At 45.0% G+C, this 15,225-nt stretch overlaps 1 protein-coding gene across 1 annotated transcript; it reads right to left on the bottom strand.

The window, feature by feature from the left end:
• Window positions 1-348: 348 nt before the first annotated feature.
• Window positions 349-13,536, bottom strand: CCNA1 (cyclin A1). Its single transcript, XM_080377563.1, has 7 exons — window positions 13,339-13,536; window positions 12,000-12,243; window positions 11,655-11,776; window positions 10,294-10,517; window positions 9,468-9,672; window positions 8,425-8,538; window positions 349-7,780 (listed from the first exon to the last, which is right to left on the bottom strand). Exons 1-7 carry the CDS (start codon window positions 13,462-13,464, stop codon window positions 7,643-7,645), a joined length of 1,173 nt encoding a protein of 390 aa, XP_080233689.1. The 5' UTR covers window positions 13,465-13,536; the 3' UTR covers window positions 349-7,642.
• Between the last annotated feature and the right edge of the window lie 1,689 nt (window positions 13,537-15,225).

Genomic DNA, 15,225 nt, shown 5'->3' with positions numbered 1-15,225 from the left:
AACTGACGTTGGGAACAGAACGGAGAAAACATGACTAAGATCAAAAAAAAATGTCACTTTTAACACCACAAACTGAGCAGTAATTCTCATATATAACCATTCTCCATCTAGCTAGATTACCTTGAAACAGGAGTTAACACTGAAGTTTTCAGTGAGCAAGAGGAATACATTCTAACTTAAAAGTTATCGTTGATTATTTTATTCCTCCCCCCTTCCTCTAAATAGGGCTGAAACATCTGGCAGGAATTCCCCTCTCTTGCACAAGCCGTACAAGCTCTGTGATATTACAAGAGCTTTATCTGCCCAACCTGCGGTATAAGGAGACTCTCATCCATCAGACCTGTTTCAACAGAATGCTTATGTCATGAACATTAACAGGTTCCATTATATTTTTATTCTGAAGAAGGTTTTAAGTTCAAATCAACATCAGATAGTCTGATTTGTACAACAAGGAAAAAGATCTGAGAGTGCTAGATAAACGAGTGCAAAAAGTCGCATTTCACAGTACAAGTCTACAGATGTTTTGAAAAGTTGCATTTATTTTCTTCAAGTGTCCCTGGAGCACCATGTGTGAGAGCTAGACAGCACAGCTGACAGCCTTACATTGCAGCTTCACTAAATCCTGGTTACATCTAATGAAAAAAATAACTGCACATAACTTGCTGCAGTGATCTCACATGTTTCTAGCCTACCATCTGAAAATGAGTCCATGACCAATAAATAGCTTGCTTGAACTCTGACCCAGCATCCTTTTGGGAGACGCTAAGGTTGACTTTCCCCTCAAGCCGTGGACCATGGACGCCGGTGCCCTCTTCTGGTTGTATTCTTGGGAGACCATCGGAACGCAGCCTCACTAGTATTTAACGGTAGAATCCTTTCACTCCCTGCTTCTGGTTTAACACCATAAAAAGCTCAAGGTCTTCTCGTGTGGCTGAAACCGAGAATATTTTTATGTGTCTCTCCAGTAAATACAGGTGACAATACATCACGGCACTGGGAGACGTATATTGTTCCTAAGCACACGCAATGCAAAGGTGATTTGGAGTGAACCTGGTTCTGCCACATTAACATCTCACTCCATTACGTGGGAGAACAGCACTGCTGTTGCTGTTCATCTGCAGCCTGTTTTGCCATCCGTTTTAATTCCCAGATATTTCTGTCCTCCTTATGAAGGACTAAAAGAACCAAATGAAGGATGATTCTCTTTTGAGATACATCACACTCCAGTTTCTGCCTAGATAGAGATAGGGTTACAGTATTCTACTGTAAGCAACTTGCTAATTAGTACCAAATGCCCAACTGTTGAATACTGTGGGGTCTAGGGCTCTCTTCCCTAATTTTTCAAGTTATTTACACATCAAAACACAAACAATAATAAACAGAAAGTAAAAGCAGCTTGGCTGCAGATGGTGGAAGGAGAAGACTTTCTTGCCAAAACTCAGTATTTTATCATTAGCCTGCTCTTCCAGCACTTGGCTCCAGTAATGCTCCTCTGTGTTCACATGAAGAAGATCTGAACATCTGAAAGACAAGGACTGAGGACTCTCTTATAGTTTAGCTATGTAGTGACAGGGTCACTTGGTCATTCTGGGCACATTGCTAAGACAAAAGAGGGGCAAACAGCAAGCACGAGCACTAAGCACAGCCACCCACACGGCCTGTTAGCTCATACTGGCTGTTTTGTCCTGCTTGAACAAGCTCTCCCCAGGACAAATCTCCTTAAAAAAAGGAGCTAGCCCTAAGCATCATGGAAACAAGCCAAATGGGAGACAGACACTTGGCCAGAAACCAGCCCTTTCCTAGCTCACAATAATTTTTTAGTACTAGCACAGCCTAGCTAGACAAAGACTGTACAAACCTCAAGGAAAGAACCATAATTTTCACATCTTCAGGAGGATTAGGGACAGGACTGCTTGGTCTTTCTTGCTTAGTTTAGATTAAACACAAGCAAATTGGATGAGGGTAGGCATGTATTTTAGGATTAACTGTATGTATCATATGCTCAGCATCTTTCTGCAGACTGTCTTGGAAGTCTGTCTGTGCTAATTCTCTTCAATGTTGCACTGCTGCCATCTACGCTGACAAATCCCAAGCAGGGCACAGAACAGCTGAGACTGGTTATATTAGCTACTCATCACACAGGCTTACTAAGCCAGAGTTTCTCTAAATCTCTGCAGGAACATCAGGTAAGATGTACATTTCCCATAAACATGTTGCCAGGGATATTCATTATGGGCATCTTATCTTGCAAAGCTTTGTGTTTTGTAAATTAAGTGGATGCAGTCTGAACAAGCATCCAAGAGAAAGTCTGAGCTTACCATACAAGAGAGGAACTACGAAGCAGACAAGAGGTAAAAATAAGTATTCAGTGAGACCCTTGTCTGATGCAATGGGAAAATACATACATCCACTAAAACCAGCAGAGGACCTAACAAAGTTCGTAAGACTCAGCTTGATAGGGCTCTACATCATCTGAGTGACAGGGTATGGGCCTGTACCTCCTCCAGTTCATAACTGCCTAGCAGAGTCTGCACAGCTCTTCAGTATACCTTGCTCTGGGGCAGCGAATGCTGGGGAAAATTGCAAGACACAAAGCTTAATTCCAGGAAGCAATCACTGATACTGCTGTCTTATTTCTCATCCTTAAGAGCAGCCCCACAAGCTGCCTCAAGGTCAGTGGTTAAGGTAAGTACCAACCTCAGTGATCTGAGCTAATTTTAGGCATTTGTAGAACTGACAGCAAGCAGGTACGTACACAGGCTAATCACACAGCCAGATTTCCCAACAAGGCTGCCACCCTTCAGTCATGAATTAACAGCTTAACTGTCCGGACCACAGTTAAATCATTTTCTCTAATTACCCAATTACCTCTCAGACATCCTTAACTCACTCCAGAGAAGAGAAAAACAAAGACAGACCCTAGTTATTAAAGCAGCACCTTCTCACAGAGTATTGAGTTCTGCTTGTCCTTTTTAATCTTAAGGGAACAGCGGATGCACAATACATCCCCAGCTGTAAACAACAGCTTTCTCAGGACACCAGTCAGCTACAATATTTAATGTTAGAAGTTATTGGTTAAAAAAATTAAATATTACACAGAAGAAACAGGATCATGCAACCACAGACGTTTGGATCTTCTGAATGTCACAGCATGATAGTATGGAAACTGCTAGAATAAGGTTAGGGAGCTGTTTGTTTGTTTCTGATAGCAATGTTTAAGAGCTCTTGAATTGAACATCATAGATCAAAAGTTAAGATCCTCAATACTTCTCAATTCCAACCCACTCCACAGAATATTTAATGATCATTCAAAGCTCCTTGGAAGTGCTCAGCCTGCTGTCTTACCAGTAGGTTTTACTCTCAGTGTCCCAGTAGGTTTTAGTTGGGAGGAAGATACTGTGACCTGCATAGAAGTCAATATTCAGCCTTTGAAATAACGTGCTGAAAGTCAACAGGCTGACCTTCACAGCAGAGCTAACCGAGCAAGATCAGGGTTGACATTTCTGAAACTGCAACAATTTAAATATTTCCTGAACAAAAAAACAACAAAAAAAGAGGTCTTATTTGTGGCTGTGGTCTGCAAGACATTAAGTGGGATGGTCAAGAATGGAGACTGCCCCTGTTCAGTCCTTAGTGTTGATTCTCCTTCATTTCTTTTCCAGAATATGGCTGTCTTCAGGAAGTCTGGTCCTGTTTGTTTCAAACATCATACAAGGCTGTGAGCTTTACAGGTCTTAAGTTTTCTGTATAGCATAGTAACTACCTCAATGAAAACTTAAAAGCTTTCTTTTGGGTTGCTTTCATCTCCTGCTTTATAAATCCATATTCCTGTATACTTGATTATTTTCAGTACATCTTTTAAGTACTTTTAAGTGGTTTTGCATCTGCATTTAAGCACTTCCTCTTATTAAAACAACATTATTTCACCTTCATTACCACAATATGCCCAACTGAAGCATCTCATACCTTGATCTCAAGTATCAGCTGCAGAGAAGAGCCCACATGAGGGGTAGACCACAGTTAAGTCTGATGACTCACATAGAATGGGAGAGGAGATAGCATGCAGTTTTCACCTTGGAAGAGTCAAGGCTCACTCATACAAGACCAATAAGTCTTTTCCTTGCTCTGAGTAAGACAAATATCAAAGGAACTGAGGATAGAACAAGAAAATTCTAAATGCCACAGATCTCAGCTGAGACCACTTTAGATCAGTTTGTCTCACAAATTAAAATTTAATGCATCTTGCACAAACTTGTTATTAGCAATCACACTGCAGAATTTTGTGACTCTTCACCTTAACTACTTAGCTTTTTTTCATTTCCCCTTTTTAGCCTTTGGACTAAAAGAATATTTAAGCCACTACTTCAGTTGCAAAATAATGACAAAACAAACAAGAAAGCAGACAAAGCAGTCTTCTTCAAATATAGTTAAAACAAACAAACAGTCAGGCAAGTCTGTATACCAGAGAATTAAAGCTTCAAGGAAGTTAAATGCAACTGTTGTATCTGTTTTGCAACTAAATAAACTAAAAAAGTAAAACAAAGTGAAAGTTTGGCTTCTAGGAAGACATCACATGATAAAACATTTAGTAAATTCAGACCTAGACACGTACTGTGTTAGATGGACCAAATCTGTTTGCCCAGGAACACAAGACGTGACTGTGGTCATACTGTTCCTAAGGTCAAAATCCACCCTTTCCCCATGACTATTGTGACATGACCATACGAGTATCCTCAAACTGCTGTAATACTAGGAAATAGTTCTGCACTTGAGACATTCACCACTGCTCCCAAAATAATCAATACTACAGTAACCACGGCTCAGTAAGCACTATTACTTATGGGTAGAGAAAGTCTTATTAACATGTGGTTTCAGGACACCTTATGTTCAGCCTGAAACACCATAAACAAGTACTTGTAAGCCTGGTAGATGTAGCAAGACTCTTGGTCAGTACAGTCACCATTCCTTGTGGAAGAGGCAACCAAGAAATTCACTGCTCTTCATTGTAACTAGGCACCACTAGCTCTGACCCTTGTACTCAGCCATCTGCTTTAAAGGAGTTGGCTGCAGGCAGGAGTGAAGTTCATAGCTCACCTTGAAGACATTCATCCACAAGCTGTGAAATTCATAGCGTAGAGACAATCCATGGATCTAGACCTTGACCACAAAGTGGATACCACAGACATGAGCATGGGATATCTGCTCACATCTATCATTATCAGTAAATAACCAAGACAGATTTGTTTACTTGACTAGGAAGTGTTTGAGGCAAGGGTCTAAGAACTGCATAGGTTAGACTAAAACTGAATGCTCCCCTCCCTTAAAGGATATTTACTTTGAGACAAGTGAATCAGTCATTACCACTATCTCCATTTCAGAGTGTATGGGGTCTGGCTGAGCCCCCCTGCAGCCCTCATAGCGCTGTGCTTGTACTGGTGACTAGAAAGGTGGTGATGACACTCCAGTGTTTTGACTGCTGCTGAGCAGTGCTCACACAGCATGAAGGCTGTCTGTCCAACCTTCTCCTCTTCTTTCACCAGCAGGCAACATCTTGGGAGTGGACATAGCCAGGACAGCTGACCCAAAGTGACTAGTAGAATATTCCATACCATATGACATCTGTTCAGATATAAAAGGAAGAAGGGGTGCATTAATTATGACATGTGTCTTCTGGAACAAACAATATGTGTACTGAAGCCCTGCTTCCCAGGAAGTGGCTGAACATCACCTGCTGATAGGAAGTAGAGAACAGCATCTTTTATTTTCCTTTGCTTCCACATGTGTGACTTTTGCTATTAGTTCATTAAACTGCCTTCATATTGACCTACAAGTTTTGGGTTCCTCACCCCCCTTTTTTGCTGACAGGAATGCTAGACCTTCTCAGCATCATCCACCACATGGAGGAATACAAGTGTTTGCACTACTAGGATTCACCAGCCCAGACAAGAAGGAGGCAGGGGGAAGAACATTTTGCACACAAGGGAAATGAAAGCCCTGAAGCGAAGAAGAGCATCATGACACACAGTTGTATAATCAGGTTTTAAAATTGAAAAGTCTTGTTAGCTGGTACTTAGTATGTCTGCTGAATTGCATGTTAGCATCAAACATTAAGCATATTCTTGCTTGGAAACACATAATGCCCTGTACAGATTACTCTCTTAGGAATCACTAAGCACTGAAGGTTTTAAACTCTTACAGTAAAAGAACACCTCAGATTTATCTTGCCATTTAGATGAGCTGAATATAGTTCTCTACATGTTGACTTATTTTGTTTTTGTGACTACTTTGGATAGGGCTTGTGTTTAAGAATACTCAGAGTGGTGCTTTGTTTTTTAAAAAACACTACCTAACAAATAACTGGGGCCACAAGACAGTATAGCAGTTCAGAATAAGACAGTGCTGTACCATCACCCCCCTTCTTCCTGCTAAGAGTGAGGTACCTCTAGAGACTGCTGAGCACTCACATTCAACAGTACTATAAAGGCAGAAGTCATCTCAGACAACTATGCTGTAAGACTACTCAATTCCACAAATATGATACAGCAGCCATCCAGCTCAACTCCACTGTTCCAGCACTTCATAGTTTACCCTTGCCCTTTACTGCAGTCTGTCTACCAGTGTTTGAAGTGCTCCTAAGGCTCTGCCACAGCCTTCCCTTCCTCCAGCTCCCCACAAAGCAATCCCCCCTATTTGCTTTATTTTTTGCTATAAAGTTTCACTTTTACCTCAACACTGAGCTCTGAACTTGTGTGTAGAAGACCATCATAGACCACTTGCATCTGGATGTTTCTGCTGCGATCTGGCCAACAAGTTGCAGAACATAGGTTCTGTTCACAGATACATGATCTTCTCATAGAAGAGGAAGCAGCAGGTAAGGTACTGCAGCACATCACCCATGTCTATGGAGATGTCAGGTTGTGTTGGTTTGAGTCACACTTTATCCACTCCAGCCAGCTTAAAAGCCCTGCTCACAATGATTTTGTCAAAACCCACAACCCTTTCTACTCACTTACTGCAGGTATTAACTGGAATCAGAATTCAGAGGAAAAGTGTAATAAGACATTTATTCAAAGTGTGTCAGTTATATTAAGAGCTATATTCTAATATCCTTTTTAAAAAGGGACATCTAATTAAAAAATAGAAGCTAAAACACATTCTGATCACTGTGGTTACAAATGCATGACCTGTGGTGCTCTATGAAGTATTAGACCAGCTTTGCTGACAGGGACAAAGTAACCTTCAAGTCCAAGATCCACAGTCTCTATTGTTGAGGAAGAACTGCTGGGAGATCCAGAAGAGACACCTGCAAGTACCTGGAATACAAATGCAATCATTAAATATATCAGTTTAGTTAACAAATTTAAAGATAACATCTTCTTGTGCAATACAATGGGGAAGAAGATAATCATCCTGCAATGCTGCAGAAGAATAGTTACCCAATACATCTATATACCTCTGTAGGAACTACTCTTCTGGTCATGGTCAGAAAAGTTTTCCCCTCAAGAGGCTGACAGATGCTCCGGTTTGAGAAATAGAAGTTGACCACTATGAGACATTTGTCAGCCACAGCAGCTGTAGCCCAAGCTTCCAGTCATCCTGTCCTTATAGCCTCCAAGCTACAGAACACTGGCTTCCTGGTTACTTACTTTGAATGCTTATACTTCTCCTTAATTGCTTGCAGTTGGCAATGGGAAGCATCAAAGCATGCTTTATGCAGATCAGTCAGGCAAGGCACTATCTCACTTAATGAATACCCAGTGAATGCAGCAAGTGTTTCCGGCTGGTCAGAGGAGGAAAAAAAGCAGTATTACTCTATTGTAGGCAACATTCATCTAGAAGATACATTTTCTACAGGAGCAGAAACCATTTTCACGACATCAGTGCTGACTCTAGATTCTTTAGGCTTGAAAAGAATTTAACTATATCCTGCCATCAGTTTCACTCTAGGTCTTCCTTGGTGCCAGGAGATCTGACAAGCAGCTCCTCTAAGCATGTGACATCCATTAGATCTCTTGTGCATTCTGCTCTGTTAAAGCTATTCCTCCAACACACAGCTGAGAGGCCTATCAAGGCTTACACTAAAGCAGCCACTCAGTGTAATCACTCCACAGACACATGCAGCCCTCCCCTCCCTCCCAGAAAGCTCCTGAATTGTATTTGGGGGGAGAGTTTTGGAGATTTAAGACTAACAAGGCCTTAGGTACAGATGATGTGGGAGAGACCTTGCTCCCCACAAGAGGCAGGATATTTCAGGTTGATTTAACATTAATTTATCAGGTGGTTCCATTAGCTCAGAAACAATTACTGATCCTAGGATTCCAGCCTTTATAACAACATACTTTGAAGTTACTCCTTCTACTTCTCAACCTAGTTCTAATGAAGACAAAATGCTTGAGCTACTAATTAACATGCAGTTGTTCTTACCCAGAAAGACCTGTTCACTGTATAGTTTGCTAGACAGTAGGCTGCTGCAGCAGTTTGTGAAGGAAGGTACCCCAGAAAAGGATCAGCTTCAAGGAGACTCAGCTCTGCAAGATACTGAACAAAAACCCCACACGTGCCTAAGAGATTGAGCCTAGCTGGTACAATCAGTCCAATACAACAGGCACCGAGAATTGTCAGTGGTCTCAGTTTCATGTAAAAAAAGTACCACGAGTTACAAGTCTGGTGGGTAGAATAGTATTCTAGTCCTGTTGGTCTTACAGAATAACCTTTAGCACATTTCAGTGGGGACAGAAAGACCATACTTTATCAAAGCCTAAATGATCTACACTAATCTGAAGTTCTGGTCCCATCATCAGTTCTGATTTAATTTTACAGATAGAGACTTAGAAAATAAATGGGGGGGTGGGGGTGGGGTGTTAAATAAGACATTTTTTCCATCCTCTGAGGCTCTTGTTCACATAGGTGGACCTCACTTGGAATCAGGGATAAATTGACAGCTCTCAAACAGAATTTGGGCTCTGTTGGAGTACAGTCACTGTACAATCCTACACCCTTTGCAGATAAGCAGCAGGTCAGATGTTTTGCTATAAGGTGGGGTTAAACTGTTTCTAAGCAGAGTTGCCCATGCAGGTATATACTGTGTCATTGTGCAGCAGTATGCAGTACCACCACATCTGCCACAGACTTCCTACACAGGCACTGTTGAAAAAAAAAATCAGATTTCTACCACCTACTTGCCCAGTCAGTGCATTATTCCTGACCAGGCAGATAGACCAAGCTTGGTATTTCCACGAGACATCCAGAGGACTCGGCACACAAGCCACCTGCTAAGGTTAGTAGGCTACAAAACATCCACCTTTAGGCCTATTGCCATCCCAGATAGAACCTGGCATGAGAAAGTATCTTCTCATAGTGCATAGTATAGCGGAACCTGTCTGCTCAGATAACTTTGTGAAATACAAGTGGTTCTGCTTTTAGGGTCATTTCTCCCCCATTAGTCCTGAAAGGAGGATAATTCATACCCTTGCAAAGTTCTCTGTCCTTATACAGACTCCATGTCTCTGGATATACTGGAGGAGGAACTGGTTGATAGTTGGGGCTGTTAGGTCAAAAGCCAACACTTTGAGAAGCAGGTGTTCCATTCTTAGCAACTGCCTTTTTCCGTAGGCATTGTCTGTTATATACAGAAATTCATCCACTTCTGGAGGGTAGATCTCTTCATGTTTCCTGAAGGAGGAATACAGAAAGCACATTTGTCAGCTTAAGAGTTATGGTAAAGAGAGGTTTCTGCTGGACCCATACAAGGACAGGCATGTAACATTAAGATTTGTTTAGAGCTCTTATTTTAATTCTTTCTCCAGGCTAGGTAACAATTTAGTTTCAAGTATGGGCAAAGATGTTTAGAGGAACTCCAAGTCATCAGTCTAGGTAGAAACACACTCATATCATTAACTCTTGCCTGATAGCAAGCTCTCAGAAAGAAGTCTCAGTAACTATGAACTCCAGACAGACTCATGTACTCATCTATGTTGGGTACCCCATCTACTTAAAGCAGCTTAAGGCTAATTTCAGATTACAATTGTGAATCTACTACAACCTTATAGGCTAGCATTCTAATACAGTAGTGGTTTTGCTCCTGCTGTTATGGTTACAAGGTTCCCCCGCTGCAGTTCCTCACAAACATTAAATGTTTAATTTTGCTAGTGCCAAAGTAGGCAAAGTTGCTAATCTTGAGACATCATGAAAAGCTACCTACCACTGTAAGCTTCAGTCCTTCAAATTAAACAAAAAGACTCAGTCTAAAAGTAAGGTTTAGCTCACTGAGATTTCAGGAGATGAAACACTTACGCAGCCAGAAGAAGTGCTGCTGTTCCTACAAGCTGCAGCTTCCCTCTGAGAACAGACATGCAGGAAAGAAACCTGTCCAGGAAGTTCACCGCCAAGTACAAAGTCTCTGTCTGAAGTTTATATTCTTCCCCTACTTGCACCATCCAGTCAACCAAGATGGCACGCATTTCTGTTGTGATATCTGGCTGCTTCCTCATGTAGCAGGGCTTGGGCCTGAATCTTACCTGTGTGGAGAGAGTGTTAAATAATCAGGATGCTCACCCTGAAGAGACCCATTGATGGCTGAGCTGATTAATGTTCTTTATACTTATACCAAAAGAAGCATGAGTTGCTCCACTATTAATAACTCATTACTACTACTAACTACAATTATAGTGCTTGTAGTATTAATTGGCATCTAGTAGCATCTCCAGAAAACTTCTACACTCAAGGCACAGGAGTAAAGTAGGAAAGTAAAAGACTTCCAGGACTATGAACAGCCTGCACCATCAAGCATGTAGGAGGTATTCAGAGGGACGTGAAGAAGAAGAAGTGGTATTTCCCCACTCCCACCTCCCCTTCCTATTGGGAGACTGCACTTTATTGCTCTGATACAGAAAGGTAGAGAATACTACTATAGCAAGAGAACCGTCAGTGAGATCACATCCAACTGCTTCAGTATTTTTGCAGCATTCAACTCTTGTCTGCAAGTATTCTTCACCCCAAAGAGTCAAGAGTTGCTCCAATGGTAGGGGACTTCAGGGACAAGGGGCAACAGGCATGAACTGAAACACAAGTTCCAACTGAGTATGAGGAAGAACTTCTTTGAGGGTGACAAAGCACTGAAACGGGCTTGCCCAGACAGGCTGTAGAGCAGGGGTCCTCAGACTATGGCCCACGGGCCAGATACAGCCCCCCAGGGTCCTCAGTCCGGCCCCTGGTATTTACAGACCCCCCAACCCGCCCTGCCGGGGGTTGGGGGGGGAACCAAGCAGCCACAGATGTCTGTCTGCCACTGCATCTGCACTCCAGCCCCCTGTTTAAAAAGTTTGAGGACCCCTGCTGTAAAGTCTCCTTCTCTGGAGACATTCAAAATCTGCCTGGATGTGACTCTGCCACCTGATCTAAGTGAACTTGCTTTAGCAGGGGGTCAGATTAGATCTCCAGAGGTCCCTTCCAAACTTGGCCATTCTGTGACACAGTGAATTCTGAAAGATCTCATCACTGTCTAGATGCTGCCTTCAGAGATGGCTTTTACAGCTTGCTTTATTCTGTAGTTCAGTGGCCGCCTTGGGTTACCCTGCGGCGGCCATACATCTCTGCAGTACTGCAGCCTATCACAGAGGCCACAAGTACCTATAAGCTTATAACAAGCCACTCACTTCAGCCTCTCGGAGGTATTGATGAATTTCTTCTGCATACTCTACCACAGTCAGAGTTACGTCATCTTCCATGTGATCCTCAGGCTGGGACTGGATAGATATATCCATTACCATAGGACACCCTAACAGGTAAAAGGAAGCAGCAAGACATTTGTGTAATTAGCCTCTTCAACTTCTGCTGTTTCCAGCACATAAGCTTTGTGACTCATGTAGACACAATCCAAATTCTCTTGGAGTGTTACCTGCTGTAACATAAGCTACTCACTAGCTTACCAGCATCACAATTCATAATCGCCCTATACATACTTGTGCTGTAGATACTATCCGAGTAGTAACAGGAGTTACCTGTACTCAGATCCAGCAGTAGGTGAACATTGGATGTGATTGCACTACTACCCAGTTCACACAGGTTTGATTCTAGCTCTTCATCCACTTGGCAGTTGTAGTTTTCTTTCTGCTCTGGGTCATCCACATAGATAGAAAACCCTTGCTTTGACACAGCATTGACCATGTAGGTGAGTAACGAATCTTTTTGAGGTGAAGCGATGGTATTTTCAGAGCCAGAAAAGCATCCAATAACATTGGCACCCTGAAACAGAGCACACAGTAATGCTGTGGAAGGGCAGCTCAGGAAGAACAGAACACAGTGAGTATCACTTGTTTCAGAAAAGAAAATCTATCCTTGCCCAACAGTCACAATAACAAAAATTCACCGGAAAAAACACCAGCTACAGCTGGTGCCTCAGAAGTACCACTTGTTGCTGTCTTGTTGCAACAGGCTGCTCACAGAAAGAGGTGTTGGTGAATGTCATGTGAGTAGCCTCATCTCCAGCACCCACCACACCAAGGAGAATAAGGTGAGGGTGCTGCTCAGTTCCGATGGGGCTGCTCCACATTCCGTTCTGGCAAGGGGCAGCTGCTTTAAAGTGCAGCAAGTCAGAGTAACAAAAGGAAGTGCTCAGGCACTGTCACAGCCTTATGAAGGGCTTCACCTGCAAGAAAGGCATTTTATGCCAAGTTACAAACAGGAGTTTGAACTTTTGAGCTCAAACACCACAGCCCTAGGACTAGGAATAAGTTACCGAGTTCAGAGCTTTACACTGTCACAACCAAGAGGAGTTTGTATGCATGTAGTAGCTGCTATTTTAGGTCTTGTAAGTCAGTGCAGTAACATTTCCCTGCCACACCTGTAGAGCCCGGGATGGCCCAAGGAAGAGCAGTGCACAGACCCTGGTGTGAACCTTTAGTTTCTGGGGGGCCCCGGCACCCTGAAAGGGCACAGCCAGGCTGGCAGCAGCGGGTAAGCACTAGTAAACAGACTTTTCTTGAACCGCCCCCTACACTTCAGGGCTTAAGTGCCCCCATAGTCCCACCGAGTCTCCCTTCCAGGACGGATTGTTTACTCAAAGGATTTCCACAGGGAAGCATCTACGGATTAGGACTGAGCAGTTACTCGCCGGGTTTCTCGGGAAACTCACGCTCGTTAACAGAAGCCCGATCCAACCGCTCACCCGCCGCCCCGGCCCCCGCCTGCAGCCCCGAGAGCGGGCTCGTGCCCGCGGGGGGCCGCCCCCGCCGGTCCCGGAGCGCGGTAGGGACCCCCGGGCCCGGGACCCCCGGCAGGTGGCCGCGGCCCCTCGGCGGGGAGGGAGGGAGCACGGCTGCCGCCGCGGGTGGGGCTCACCTGGCCGCCGGGCCGCTGCTGCCCGCTCCCCGTAAGCATCCCCAGCACGGTCCGCCCGCCGCTGCGGGGCAGGGCCAGGCAGGGCTCCCGCCGGCCCTCCCAGCTCGTCTCACAAGTGCGGCGCATCGCCCCGACGTCGATACCTTTCGGAGACCACAAAAACCCACAAGCAAGCACCGCAACAGCGTTAAATCGGCGGGGGGGGGGGGGGGGGGGGGGGGGACCGCTCCCCGAACCGCCACAGACCGGTGGCTGCGCCTCGGGCGGCCCCACTCACGGGACAGGCCGGGTCGCGCACGCCGGCGGGGCTACCGGCCCGCCGCTCCTATATAGGCGGCGGCCAACGGGGGCGGAGGCGGCTGTTGGCCGCTGCCAATTGGAAGCTCGGGCCGCAACCGCCGGCGCCGCCGCCCTGGCAACGCAAGCGGCGCCCGAGCGTCGTGGAGACCCCGGCGGGTGCCGCCCGCCGCGGGCCCGGCCGCTGCCCCGCGCGGGGCACGGAGCGGCCGGCTCAGCCCCGCGGAGCGCCCGGCACAGCCCGAGCGCCCGGCCCCGGCGCCGCCGCCCCCCGCGACGCGCTGTTTCCAGCGCCCAGGGTGTGAGAGAGGGGTGCAGGAGCGACAGCCGCAGCGTTAGGGGCACAGCTGAGGCCAGAAGAGTTTGACTTCCCTCTGGGAGGAAGGAAACCCAAGATGTAGTTGATTTAAGCGTGGATTTGACTCCCGTGACGCTTTGATAAAGTCTAAGCCAGGGGACAACTGGCAGGACTGATTGTACATGAAAGCAGTTCTCAGCTGTCAGCAGTGGAAACACGGAGCTTTGTAAAAGGAATCAAGCAGCGTTTTGTCCAGTGCTGGTTTTCACCGGCGCTGTGGGTAACGACACAGAGAGCACACTCGCTAGACCTGTGGGTAACACCACGGATGGTGCTGGAAAGGGCTGTGACTGCACTGGGAACAAGATTAGATTTCAGGAATTATCTTGACAAACTGGAAAAATGTTCTGCAAAAGCAGGATGCTCCTGAAGCGCAAGAGCAAGGTCAGACAGAGCCACCGGCTGCCAAATGCAGGACAGGGAACAGCCAGGTAGGTAGCAGCTCTGTGAAGGAGAATGAGGAGGTTATAGTGATCCTCGGACTGAGCGCAAGTCACCATGCTCATGGCTGGCCTGGCATGAACAAACAGGAATGTAGCCTGGGTGGCATGTGAGCCCTCTGAAAGTCCATGGTGGAGACAGAAGAGCAAGCGGTATAACAGCTGAAACCTCAGCGTGAGATTTAAGTTAGGTATCAGGATTGTGATGCCCTAGAAGAGACAGCACAGGAAACTGGGGGTTCCTCTTTTAGCAGATCTGTAAGAGCAGGTTTAAGAAACTACTGTCAAAAATGTCTGTGCCTTGGCTGTTGTGGTACTTCTTGAGATGCTCTCCAGTGTGATTGGAATGAGGGAGCTCTGATCAAAAATTTGGATAGATCAAGCAGGGTCTTATGCCAGAATTGTTTTTTGCACTTTTTGTCATCCAGGCTGTGTTAAGGTCTGTATCTTTCCCCCCACTTTGCTTATGTTTAATTTTTAATTGCCTCCCTTTCCCCCACTGTACTATAGGAGGTAAGTGGTATATCTCAAGGTGAAAAATGTTGCCTCTGTTTGATCCGTTGGCCACATAACACCACTACTCCTTTTTGACAAGAGGAGCTCCATGTCCTTGCAGCAACAAGGTTGTAAGCAGGTAGTTATCATAGTGGAGCTGCCACAACTACAGGTGTGGGCAAATGCAGGTCAGGGGGACTGTTCACACTGTACTTTGGTGTTCTTCTCTTTCTTTCATGTCATCTCTAAACCCCAGGTTTCCACAAGGAAGACTTCACTTGGGGACACTTCTTTAAA

This window comes from Falco punctatus (assembly GCF_963210335.1).
Source record: "Falco punctatus genome assembly, chromosome: 2".
Lineage (NCBI taxonomy): Eukaryota > Metazoa > Chordata > Aves > Falconiformes > Falconidae > Falco > Falco punctatus.
The sequence above is the reverse complement of the archived record's forward strand: the minus strand, read 5'-3'. Positions and strand labels throughout refer to the sequence as shown.